Genomic DNA, 13,712 nt, shown 5'->3' with positions numbered 1-13,712 from the left:
AAAAAGAATCAACCAGGTTTACCGTAGTAAGATCATGAGAAGAACAGTTTGTAGATTTATTATAAAAATATGGGTATTTCCAGTGTATGAATAATTCTGCAAAATATAAGAGTAATAAATTCTGGAAACGGTTACAAAATTCAGACTTGCTATCCCAGATAAATTATATGACTTCCATTTTACAGTACAGGAATGCCAATTCAACTGTTTTACACCTTTGCTTGTAAGAAACAGAACATGTCAACAAAAATCAGGAAAGTCATCAGTGATGGATGTCTTTAAATATCCAATATCACTCTTTGTACTACCCACAAAATCTTAATACTAAGTACATTAGTACTCACTTTCTAAACTACATCAAATCATAGAACTGAGAATACTTAGAGTCTGTTGATCATGGTCAGTGCGCCACAACTCACAAAATCCATCCACGTGCTCTGTACAGAGCTAACCGTAAGTCTTGAGATGCTCAGGTCTACTTCTTAATACAGTGGTCCCCAACATGGTGCCCGCCAAGGCTTTTTTTGGGTGTCCGCGTTGTTATGGAAACAGGTTATACTGAATAATAAAGGCTGTTCAATCATGAACATTATTAAATCAAAGCGCAGATCTCGACTTACTGACGTCCATCTTGACAATTGTTTGCAAGCAGCAACATCATTCTACACTCCCAAATTTGAAAAACTGGCCGATGAAATGCAGTACCAAACATCACACCAACTTCCCACTTGAGTAATAATAATTGTACTTATAAAAGTACGTATTTTTGATTGCATGTTTTCTTGTGTCATTAAACGTCGTGTTGTTTTGTGTATTATTTGGAGTCCATATCTTATTTGTCCAGAGAAAAGAAAATTTGGCTTTGTTGATTGGTTGGTGCCCGCCACGATCTCATAAACTCTCAAATGTGCCCGTAGGCACAAAAAGGTTGGGGACCACTGTCTTAATATATACAGTACTAAATGCAATTTTTTCCATCACGTGTTCTGCCGCTTGCCAAGGTTCTCAGCTTCTTCCACAGTGTCTGGCAATTTCTGGTTCAGGGTTTCGGGAATTAAGAGTATTAGCAACCCAGACGCAACAGATATGCCTCCAAATAGGAAGAAAGGCAGTGCCTTATAGATCTCAGCCTGGAAGTTTATAACAGACACAGTGTACATTAGAAGCACATTCAGGTTTTAACCATCATAGTTTACACAAGTCAGTCAAATACTAATAGGTAATCGCCCAATTAAAAATACTTTCTTACTTTGTTTTTAAATTTACCATTGTTTAATTTTAAAACTATGAAAATACTCTTTGTATACGTGACCAGCTACGTAAATAACTCCAACGCACAAAGTTCTACTTAATTACGAGTTTTATGGCACAAGAAGGTTAATTACCATGTACGTAAACACCTGTCACTGGAACCTACTTTTCTAAGAATTTTTTTAATATTATCCTCCAGTCTATATCTACACTTCCATGTTATCACTGCCCTTTAGATTTTCTGTCCAAAATGTTGTATACAATTCTTATTGCCCCATTACAATATGACTCACAATCAATAAAAGTTAAATAAACCAATGGTATTCAACATTTTTTTTTTATATATATATATCTTAATTGCGTCATGTTTGTGTTTATTAATATAATAATTTATTTACCGTCCATACACAAACTTAAAAATGTTGTTAAAATTACTTAAAATTACAACATTTTTTCATTAGATATTAGATCTTGTTACATTTTATATTGACGACATGTTTCGATGTGTATTACACCATCATCAGGTCTATCAATTTTAAAAACTGTTTTAAAAACTGTTGCACATCTTGCTTTGCGTATATTGATTTGTCTGATTTTTAAGTCTCTTCCTTTAAATGTTGTGCTTGGATGTTTTATATCGGGTTGTAAGTGATGTGCTGTGTGTCCAATATTATGGGACGGTAGATTGCAATAAACTCTAGCAGTTATAGAAATATCCTGGATGCAGTGATTAAAGCACATTTCTATATTTCTACTTGAATAAGGTCACACTTGTTGAATACCGGCCATTTTCATCTTAACTGCACGATAATCCGATAATCTCAGGATTGTCCTAGAAAATCTGTAGTCGTCTTCATATCAGAGAATAACATTCTTATGAATGCAAAGAAGATAAAGATATTACTTACTAGGAGCGGAGTCTGAGGCGCAATGATGGAACCAATGCGCCCCACCATTGAGCATGTACCAAGCATCGAATGTCGGAGTTCAGTTGGGAAGAGCTCAGCAGTGAACACGTAAACCACCGTAAAGGCAATGGTGATGGCAAATTTGCCTGCCAAGAACACAACGAGTTTCGCTGTGTCATAGCCTGTTGAGCCAAGCAAAAAAATCTAATGAGTTTTGAATCTGTACTGCAGGACTGGAGCCAATAAAATGGAAACAAGAAATACTTAACAAATTTAAATACCAAATAATTATTTGTGACATTCAAAGTGATTAAAATTCTTCAAATTAGTAACTTTACATCAGAATTTCAGTATGAGTGGCATCTAATTAGCAATATTTAAAATGTCTCATCATTCACAGCTTGAAAAATTGCGTAACGATACAATATTCTATCTTTAATTCAAAAATCCCTGATGGAACATTCACAGATCATGTTAATTAATTATTATTAACTAACTCCATGAAGCAGAATCTTTCTTGAGAAACTAATAGCACGATCAGCTAGTCGAGAAAGTGGTAAGAAAGCTGAGATACAGACGAGTATGGCCGTCATCTGTCATCTGCCCCTTAACCTAATTGCACAGTTCGATTCTCACCTTCTGGTATGAAGGCAAAAGCAACGCAGCACACACCAGCGATTAGAAGTGACACGCACAAAGAAAGTCTCCTGCCAAATCTATCAGAGAAGAATGGAGTAACTGCATAAGCTGGAATCTCCACCACCGCTACCAGAATGAAGTTCGTATACTTGTCACCTCCGACCGACACGGCAGAAAGTGACAGTCCGATATAAACGAAGGAGTTTGTGATCCTGTGTAAACAGAAAGTAACTTAATCAATAAAATATTCGAGGGGGGGGGGGGGGGGATTGGTTTCAGTGGTGTTGAATCCGTGGATTCTGCTTGAATGAGGTAGATTTTGTTTGACACGTAGAAAACTTTGACAATTCCAAGCCTCCTGAAAGAAAGCCCTTTAATTATAGCTTAAGCACATAAAGGTAACACAAATTCTTTATATCAAAGCCGAAATTACTGGACAAAATTTATACAAGTTGTAGAATTTATTATAAGTTTAGAAAGTTTTGAAGCTGCTGGCTTTCGTCATGTATGAATTATGCTTAAATTATTTCAAATGTTAATGCTGTTAAGGGATTCTCAGCCAATTTTAGAAGTAATGCCAAAAATTCATATTTTATATATTTTATTTAATACATATATAGACTAAGTAATGTATTACCGTCCCGCGCGGTCTGAATCATCATGCTTTGGACCGGTCTGATACGGAATGCGCGCTGGTTCAAGTCTCGGGGAAAGAAATTTATCATGAGATTTTTGACCGGTGTATCGTGAGGAAATTGGGGAGCTACAATGAGTAGCGTAATCCGGTCATGAAAACTAGCAATGGCTGGGGATTCGTCGTGCTGACCACACGTCACTCTCTATCTGGTTGGATGATCGTTCACCTCTGCTTAGGCATGTGAATGTGAGGCCAGCAGCCAGCTAGTCGGCTTTGGCTCTCAAAGGGCTGTTACGCCACGGATTATTAATGTATTACCTGTCACTGACATCTGGGGGGAATATCTGTCCCCAACAGTAAGCTATTTAGCAATATGACACTCTCATCACAGGTCATTTTGCTAAAAGGATTAATAAAATCACAACATAAAACTCTGTGACTTCAAAATCATTACTTATTACATTGTTCAAACTTACCAGCAGAAGGCACAGTTAATCAGTCTAGCCAGCAATATTTTTGATTTAAAAATTCTCTTGAAAGCATCAGAATTAGATCTTTTCTGTACAGGAGTCTCCTGAAAGAAAAAGTGCTTATTTAATTGTGATCCTACCATCAATTACAGAAATAAAGTCAAGACGTAAAATTGCGTGGATATAATTTCTGACGAAAAGGACAAAATCGTCCTCAGGTATGTTTATATAACTTATTCTTGCATTAACATTGTTAGTACGTCTGAAGAACTTATTCACATAACTGTAGGGACATTGAACTCTAAGCTGATAAGAACACTTGAATTACAAACAAGTGACTGATACACTTCTGCTTAGACATGCAGTGTCATTTGCGTACTACATCTCTCGAACAGCAGAACAGCATTTGTAGCTTATGGGGAGTTCGTCCTTGAGTGTCCTTACCTGAGTGGACTAAGCTGTCCATCATTTAGAAGGACTTATCAAAAATAATGAACCCAAGAAATTAATTTCCTTCTCATTTCACTGGTTCACTACCCTAAGTATTACAATAGATTTATAAAACAAATACTTAAAAAATATATTTATGGATTATCACTCACATCTTCTGTCTTCGCTACAACAGGTGATAATTCAAACTTGCTAAATTCTTGTTCAGACAGTTTTACTCCATTTATTTTTGCCGCTCTCAACATAATTGTTTTAACTTCTTCGGTCCTTCCTTGGGATTGAAGCCATCTGACAGACTCTGGCAGAATCCTGAAACATAACTTTCACGCTGTGCATTGGGACTGACTGAGGAATCCCTAATATATTCACTTTTTATACCAAAAATCGAATGCCCAAGGCCCTGAAAATTGTTGTATTACACGTTCATTTTACAGAGATATTTCTATTTCTGTTCAACACGCACAATTAAAAAAGAAACAATTCACACTTGAAAATACATAAAGTTGATCTAAATAAGCCAAATTTCATGTTACATGTAGTCAAAAGTAGAAAGTCGCTAGAAAACCTCAACAGAAGAGACTATTTGGGGGATTATTAAAATTTATCTTAAAATCAAGGCGTGGAGGCATGGACTAGGTTCAGATGATCGATTCTTCATGTTTCTGTAACTATTTAGGTTATGTGGCATCAAGTAGCATGGTGGTTTGATAATGGCGAAATTTTTGGTGAAACGAAGTGGGTGCAGCCAAGTTTAATATTCTAACTTGCCGTATGTAACTAACGAATATCATGGATAATCGATTTTCTAACTCCGGACTTTCTGTATTCGAAGCACGATTACTAATCATTCGGCCACTATGTCTGCAGGTAAATTCATCTGTATCAGGACATGGTAAACATAATGATGTGTCTACAATTTGATGGAAATTATCGTCAATACGTAATTACATATTTCATTATCAGTTATTCTTCAGCTTTTACGGAGCGAGTGGCAAAGACTTTAAAGACCTTATGCCTTAGTTCGTAGTAGTAATAATAAAAGTATTTTAACAAATTTAATAACAAATATTTTAAAAAATATTCTTTAACGAGTTTAACATTACACTGTATAGGATTTGCCGGCGAAACGTTACACAGGTGTAGATAGGGAGTCAGATTACACATTCAATTATGCATAGAATAAATAAATTATAATAGTGGGGCTGCAATATTTGCAGCGGCGACAAACAAATAACGTGATATGTAAGATCACATGCAACGTCGTCTGAAAATGTGTACCATGAACTGGAGAACGGTTTTCCGCTCTAGTTTAAAATATGCGACACAGAATTACGTAGCAGCTTCTCCCACTGTTTCACCAAAATAAACGTCCTACATAACGCCTGTTGGCCTCTTAACCCAAGTCACCGGATTGGTCTGAAATATAACACACCTCTAGTCCTGTCCCGAGTTGCACAATCAGGGCATTCGCCCAATTCCTGCAACGCGTTTCAGTGATTGCACCAGTTGAACGATGGCCAATGGCGTTCTACGGTGCTGGCAGCCAATTCCGGCAGAAGAATAACGTTCTTTTGCACGGCCGTCTCCATTACCACGGAACCAAATTCAGCTTTCGTTATGTTGCATAATGCAGCTTTTTGAATAGGTTTCATGTGGAAAAAGCGTTTTCTGATTCACGGATCGGTAAAACTGCACTGGGTTTCCCCAAGCCACTTACTCCCGCAAAACGCATACGTCTTCATGAAAAGTGTCTGTCCCCTATTCTTTGAAGTAATTAATGAATAGACAACAAAGCATAATTAGTAATTACTCTCGATCCAAATCGCTGAGGACTTCTTCAGCTCTTAGTGACCGGCCGTCTCCATCCGTACCTCGCGGTCATACATTGCTCTCTTGACAAGGGACCCACAAATATACATATAAAAGAAGTATCTGTCTTATGGGATGGTGTAGTCTGGTAGAACTTGACAGACGTTCAGAATTACTTAGAGCCTCCATTTTCGCCCATCATCTGCTTCTACCCGACTACGCGGCGCAATATCCCTAGACACACTCACCTTTATTCTAACCGCCATGACAGTCTGATGTATTTTGTTTAAAATAGTTTGCAAGTCTATCAACATGTTCATTCCAATAATTATTGCTTTTATATTTCACAATTTTGTCAAATATAGGTTGTTTATAGCTATTTCAGTATGTTGTAATGCTTTTAGTCTTTTAATATGCCTTGGATGGGTCATTGAAAAAAGGAAACAGTCGCTTGAGGACACAGTGCATGTCTTTGGACTACTTTGTGCCTGTACTTACCAGTAGTAGACGAAGCAAATCAAACCAGGTGCATATATGGCTTGCAGAATTCGCCAGTTTTTCACCCACAAGGCGACGGCTGCCAAAAGCACCATGCCAGCCGAATAAAAACAACTAATAACGGCTCCCCCAATGACTCGAGCTCTTGGACCAACTAATTCCATGCCTGAAACCACACAGCGTTATTAGGCGCGTGCCCAGAAAGAAAGCTAAAGACCAGACAGCTTTGTCGTATCTGTTTGGAAGTAGCAACGTCCAAACTACATCTTCCTATGTACTGTGTATTAGAGGTGATTCAAAAGTCCCTGTCACACACCCAAATCTAGTACGCCATCTAAAGCGTGTTGTGTGCGTGCGTGCACAGGGATTTCTGAACCACTCTGTATATTCTTGTAACTACACGACTGGAAAGTGTACGCTAATCCGTACCGGAATATAGTGTTTCCACACGCGTTCTTTGCAAATTTCTTTTTTTACTTCTAAATGTGCTTTGCCCTTGAAAATAGAGTTGTCAAAAACTTCAACAGTTTTAAATAAGCACTCAACGTCATCTAACCTACTCCATCTGAACCACCCTCACTTAAACTTCCAGTGCGGTGCCAGATAATGATGATTTTTTTCGGTAATTTGAGGTCAAAGGTAGGCTTGAGATTCTCGTCCAACAAGGTTACTTACAAGGATCGACTTACACTCGCTACAGCGAGCTTGTTTGCTTCAAATTTTGAGGTTTACATTTCTAATTGAAAGGGGCCTAAATGTGAAGCAATTGAAATTGTTGTCGGTCCAAAACGAAATCCAGAACTAGACAATGTTGATGTGCCGCGGAAAATACCACGTCTTATCAACCTTAAACTCGATAAATCGCCACCACGACTTCCCGACGCTGAGTGGCCAAGTCTTGACTTACTTTTTCTGTCCCACGGTTACAATCAACTCTGTTTATCGGTCTCACAACTGATAAACATGTCTTCCCCGAAATTACCCCCTTTTGGTTTCTTGTCCCGACTTGTCCCTTTTCGAAACATTCTGGCAAAACCCAAGTCTCCTTTCTTATCCTGACTTGTTTTAATACACTCTTTATTGGCCCATTATAAATGTTAGTTTATCCACTTCGCCATAACACGACACGTTTCTAGCTAGAAACTTGAAGTGTGGACTTGTTCAATTATTTCATTATTTAGAACCAGTTTTTTGACTCACAGGTGTAACCCCATTTACGGCCACTGAATCCATTTTATGTAATGTAACAGGCAGTATAGATTATACTTCACTGATAAACCCATGTAGGCGTACTACGTTCAATCATATCTCGTAAATGTGTAGCGCATTAGTTATCCCCTCCAAATGCTTGTAACAACAAATTCCAACATTGTCTACAAATTACGGACATCACTGACATGTTTACTACAGTGGACGCAAAATAAATCCGAGCTTCGCTAGCCGTGGAAGCGACAGCACACAAGGAAATAAAACAGTCTTTGCACAACAGATGTGAAATTATTACGTTTAGGCTGTAGAAGCAGCGCGGCCGGGTTAACACGTGTACTTGCATTATTAGTGTTTTTTCCCTTTAGGATCAAGATCGGTTGTCTGTATAAATTATCAAATAGCAATGTTAAAGACTGAAGCATGAAGACAACTGTTCTGTGTAAGTCGTTAACCGACATCATCACAGACAGAATGTACTGTAAAGTCACTCAAAAATCTGTGATTTATGACTCGAGTCACCGTGACCTTTATGAAGGTCGAGATTCTTTGGTATTCGTGCGCGTAATCATGCACTGCGTTTGTTTGATCATAGTTACTGTTAAACCCGGCCTCATCATCGATAATTTTCTTGCGTATCATTGCAAATTCAACACGCACCATTGCAGAACACTGTGTAACAACAGAAATGTTCTCGCCCGTTGTTGGACATTGGACTAAAATTCAATGGTGAATGATTTATTTCGTATATTCTTCCCTTAATTCATTCTTCGTTTCCTTTGCCCCCTTCGTAGATTTACATGTTTTCCTCCTTTACATCGTATTATTTTCCCATCACTTTAATGAAGAAAAAAAATGTCGTGTTACGTACTAGGTCAGCGTTTTCGTCACCCAATTAGAAGCACTTCCAAAAACTGCTTAATGGCAGTACTCATTACTGAGAAGTTTTAGGTCTATGTGGCTGTAGGTAAACATATATCAAAGCACGTAAACATCAAAGTGTTTGTGGATGGAAGAGACAGCCTTGAGACATGAAGGGTAGACATTCGCGAATAGCCGACGAGATATGGCCTTCAGCCTGGGGATGCAACAGTTCATTATCAGATGCTGTACCTACATTAAGAGGCGAAGTCTTGAGTAGGCCAAATTCATGAATCATTCTATTAATTCAATTAATTCTTGAATCTGTAAGTAATGCCATACTGGTATTGCAGAAACAATATATTTATTTACACGATTACCATTTGGCATGACAAGAAACTGTAAAATATTTTTACAGCAAATGAAAGTTTATGAAGAGAGGGCTTAATTTCAACACGACTTCCTGGTGGCAGGCATCAGAAAACATGCATGTTGTGCAGTTTCAAAACACATTACACATCAGTCACGTATTTTGTTCATCATCGTACTTACATAACTGGCAACCTATTTCCGTTCACCTTGGAGCAAATCTTACAATCTGATTCCAAGGACAGTCTTACACTTTTCATTATGTACACACACTAAACGCATATATATATATATATATATATATATATACATATATATATATATATATTCACTGAACTTTAAAATTAAGGTGCGCGGGTGAATTTAAGTTTTCCAGGTTCGGTGGGTGCTTGGCTGTTCCTTTGGTTCTTAGGGAAGAAATTTATCAACGCACGTTGATATTCTCTTTAAAAACCAAGTCAAATGATCGAAATTACAGAAATCATCAATTAAAATACTAAAATTACGCGATCATTGGAAGAAGAAAAAAGAGACTTATGCCCCTGTCGGACGAACAACCAGGAAAATATTTGTTCCTGAGCAATCAAAATTATTCCGAAGCCAACTGAAATATCAACTGTAATGAAGTGTAATTTAAAATGGAAAAAAGTTTGCGAAACACTGGTATAGGGATCCCTCATCTATTCGTTTATTTTTGACGTTTTTGGTACGCTCTATATAAATATATTTACAAGTTAAAATTTTTGATAAGTTTATTACATTTTAGTATAGGTGTCCCTTTAGTTCGTGTGTGATTGTGCAGGACAATACCTGCTCAGAACTAAAGATGGAGGCAGTAGGTTCCTCCGAAACGTTAGCACTCACTTACAAGTCAACACGGTGGCAGAAGACCACCATGGGCAACTGCAGTATGAAGTTCACAAGCCAGGAAAACTTGGGCGATTGCACATACATTATCACTATATCCTGCACGTTCTCGTTATCTAGACGAACGGATAATAAGATATGGTTGCAATGCAAACCTTATCGTGTACGTTCAGTTTCCGTTCATGTATGTTACACGTCTAACATCAATGCATTCTCTTCCTTGAATTGAAAAAAGCTATTATTCACTAAATATCATTTTTGTGATGAAAGCAAAGAGAACGACGTGGGAGTCATGGGGAGATGAATCGGAGACCACATGGGAGACATTGGCGTAGATGGGAGGGTAATATTAAAATTGAGCTTAAATAAACATATCGTGACTATGTGGACTGTTCAACTAAACGAGCTCTTTTGAACGCGGTAATGAACCTTCGGTTTCATAAGGGGTGTGGAATTTCGTATTGATTAGCTGAGAGACGGTCAGCTTGTGAAGAAAGACTCTACTGAATGGAATTAGTGATTTTAAGAAGCGGTAATAACAACTTTGACAGGACAAGGCACGTTACGCAGCCCGTAACTATTTATCAAAACCAAATAAATACATGCTTCTAGCCTCACAAATGCAGCCCCAATAAACCAGCGATAATGTGAATGATAACACTGACAATCACTTACTGGACTGGTTTAACGACAAACAGCAGCTAAACATTCTTTTTCAAATATCACTATCTTCATATTTTTGTATCCATTTCCATCTGCTCTTGGTGCGAGTTCCAAACGGAAATGTTGAAACGTGTAGTTAAATAACGTACAACTGCACAGTTTAAATTAATGTGTGTGTGAATACAACATACGCATTAAAAATCATGCCCACATGAGGAGTGGAAATTTACAATCAACGCTAGCCTCAACTGCCAACTACTCGGAAGTCAGGGGAGTTTGGTCTTGACCTTTGGTTTACTGTCAAACCTACTCACACATGTCGGAAATGTCATGAGCATTAATTAATGTTTTTCTTCAAATCAGACAGACATGTTGGTGTCTGCTTGACAGATGTCTGGCATAAAAGTTGGAGAAAAGTCTGAAATTACGACGTTTACATCACTTCCAGTTTCGTACTTTGAACATTTTCAGCTTTATATTTTTCCTGCATAGAGTGCAGTAACCATCTATACATACCAGACAGTGTCCTTTCGATCCCTACTGAATGCATGCTTCTCTACGCCCGGACAGACTTTAGTCAATTATTTGTCTTGTACAATGTAAACAAACAAATGTCTTAGGACACTGGATTACGTTGTATTAAATTAGCTGTTAAGAGTAAATGCGGTTGTAAGAGACATTTTTGTTAAAGGAAAAAGGCGTTCATTTGACTGTCCATTACCTAGAATGAATCCAGAGTTGTAGATACCACCGCTAAACCCTGCCACAACAAATTCGAAGAACAGGAAAGCCTCGTAACACCACGCGAAGGAACGCAGTACGCCCAGCAAGCACGTCACTATGATGGACACCAACAGCGTCTTTTTCCTGCCAACTCTGTAACACACACACACAAAAAAAAACACTGGAGGTTCTCGAGTATTTTAAATTAAATTCAGTCTCATAAAGCGAGCTGTTTTTTATGTTTCTGTTAATTTCTTTCACGAAACTTCCCTCCATCTCTATATTTTATATACCGTAGAATAGAAGGGTGGCCTTGATTGATGAACTGGAGAAGATATGGTCAAAATTTGCTTGGATAATGTCCGTCCTCATTTTTTTCCTACTCGTTACCAAACTAACGCTAGTCTATTCAGTGTTTCTAGTTAACGACGCCCTTTTACATAAAGAGGTGGCACAAATACGCTACCACTGTTTTTAAAAGAGTTGAGAATAATATGATTTGGCATGCACAAGAAAATGTTGCCTACTTTTGCAGTGGAAACTTTGTTTAACAGATTTAACAATAACAATTACTTACCTGTCAGAAAAGTAGCCAGCAAGTGGAAAGCCGACAAATTGTCCAATGTTATTTACAGTTCCGACAATCGTTAATCTCCACTGCTTTTCAAAACATGAGGTAAACTTCCACTGAAAGAAAACAGGAGGAAATTAACGTTACGGCATGCAGACATTAGCGCAGCGGAATTCTGAATTCCGAACGACTAACAGCAAGAAAATCTTCCTTGCCCATGGACAAAGTGTGGTGGCCCTCCGCCTCTCTCGTTCCCCGAAACATTTCCAAGTTTTCGTCCTTTATTTCAACCTTATTAACTAGCATAGTATTGTCCGTCAAAGTTGACGGGGATGGATCTTTTTTGTGTTGAATGGTAATAACAATTTATTTCAGAAATATCGGAAAATAGAGCTTCAATTTTTTTCCGCATCGCCCTTGCATTGTTAACCGTGAGTGACATTGGACTCCCCAGAATTTAATTATTCCCCCCTCCTGATTTGTTTCTTTCCCTCGAGGTTTCTTGGCCAAAATTTCATATTTTTCATTTCTACATGTCTCAGCTCTAATTTATCTCTTTCCTCTTGTGTGACAGTTTCAGCTCCTTCCCTCTATGACGCAACCCTCACCGCAGATTAATGACACAGGAACTAGGATGTTTATCGACCATGAGTCACAGACAGATTGGTAGGCAGATGACATGCGTGTACGTGCCATCAATTCGAAGCGGAAGGCAGTACAGTTATAAATAGCAGTTCATGAATACAGCCTGAAAGGTGTCCCGTTTGTGATTGCTTTGTTTTACTTCGCACTCCCTACACCACGCATGTCAAACTCAGTGTCACAGATTATTAAAGACCGCTTGAAAAGAAACTGACTGTTCCGGAGGCCATCACATGGATAGAGAATCATAACCGCCTACATTCACCAAATCCAAGCTTTGAATATTTTTTTTAAGAATCGATATGTTTGGCAGCGTCACCTGCAGCACAAACCAGACAAGCCAATATGGCAGGAAATAACATAAGGGTGGGGCAAATTACATTACGAGGAGCATCATAATATTTACTTTTCACCAGATATTATCAGGTGATCAATTCAAAGACGATGATATGGTGGGACTTGGTGATAGACCTATGCGTAGAAGAGAAAATGAAATTAAAACGGATCTTAGAAAAATAGGGTGTGAAAATGAAGAGTGGATTCCAACGGCTCGCATTTTTGGAAGTGAACTTTTGGGTCCCATAAGAGGCTGGGAATAACTAGGCCATCTGAGGTAGACTCTATGTAGTTCTTACAATATTTTAGTATTGAAAATAAAATTCGTGGAAACTGAAGGGTGTTGTAACCGCTAAACGAGTAATGATAATGTTCTTCAAGCAACAGTCTCAACTACCGACATATATCAAATCCCGAGCAGTTTTAGTAACCGACTTTTTAATCAAGAATGATTTATGTTCTAGACACAATAGCCTCTTCAAAGCCAAGTCCCACGTGCTGCCTCGTGGTGGGGGGGGGGGGGGGGCGAACAATTCCGAAAAGAGGGCTACTGGTGGGGAGAAGCATGTGACTCCATACAACAGTTGGAACTATAATTAGTTTTTCAATGATCCAAGCAGAGTCTTTCCTGAAAGCTGACAGCCATGACAAGAAATTCACTGCCGAGAGATTATTAAAGTGGTCACAGGACCGTAGAACACACCATTAGTTCTTTCCTCAGGGCGAGAGACGTAGTTTCACACCCATACAAAATAACAAGCAGAATCTCACTTTTATTATATGAGATTTGAGGTTCTCTCAGCGGTGGAGAT

At 38.3% G+C, this 13,712-nt stretch overlaps 1 protein-coding gene across 3 annotated transcripts in view; it reads right to left on the bottom strand.

Moving 5' to 3' along the window:
* Nucleotides 1-42: 42 nt before the first annotated feature.
* LOC110841495 (organic cation transporter protein-like) overlaps nt 43-13,712 on the bottom strand; it is a 30,492-nt gene continuing 16,822 nt past the window's right edge. For all 3 annotated transcript variants that reach the window (XM_087346056.1, XM_022087114.2, XM_022087113.2), the window contains 8 exons: nt 11,929-12,038; nt 11,350-11,504; nt 6,663-6,828; nt 4,508-4,664; nt 3,912-4,009; nt 2,796-3,010; nt 2,160-2,341; nt 43-1,130 (listed from right to left, as the gene is read on the bottom strand). In XM_087346056.1, coding sequence (XP_087202182.1) covers nt 978-1,130; nt 2,160-2,341; nt 2,796-3,010; nt 3,912-4,009; nt 4,508-4,664; nt 6,663-6,828; nt 11,350-11,504; nt 11,929-12,038 — 1,236 coding nt within the window. In that variant the 3' untranslated portion in view covers nt 43-977. The remainder of the gene's footprint in view (nt 1,131-2,159; nt 2,342-2,795; nt 3,011-3,911; nt 4,010-4,507; nt 4,665-6,662; nt 6,829-11,349; nt 11,505-11,928; nt 12,039-13,712) is intronic.

This window comes from Zootermopsis nevadensis, unplaced genomic scaffold, assembly GCF_977971745.1.
Source record: "Zootermopsis nevadensis isolate Lab colony 2312 unplaced genomic scaffold, Znev_1.0 Znev_ptg000010l, whole genome shotgun sequence".
Lineage (NCBI taxonomy): Eukaryota > Metazoa > Arthropoda > Insecta > Blattodea > Termopsidae > Zootermopsis > Zootermopsis nevadensis.
This window is presented reverse-complemented; position numbering and strand designations above follow the sequence as displayed.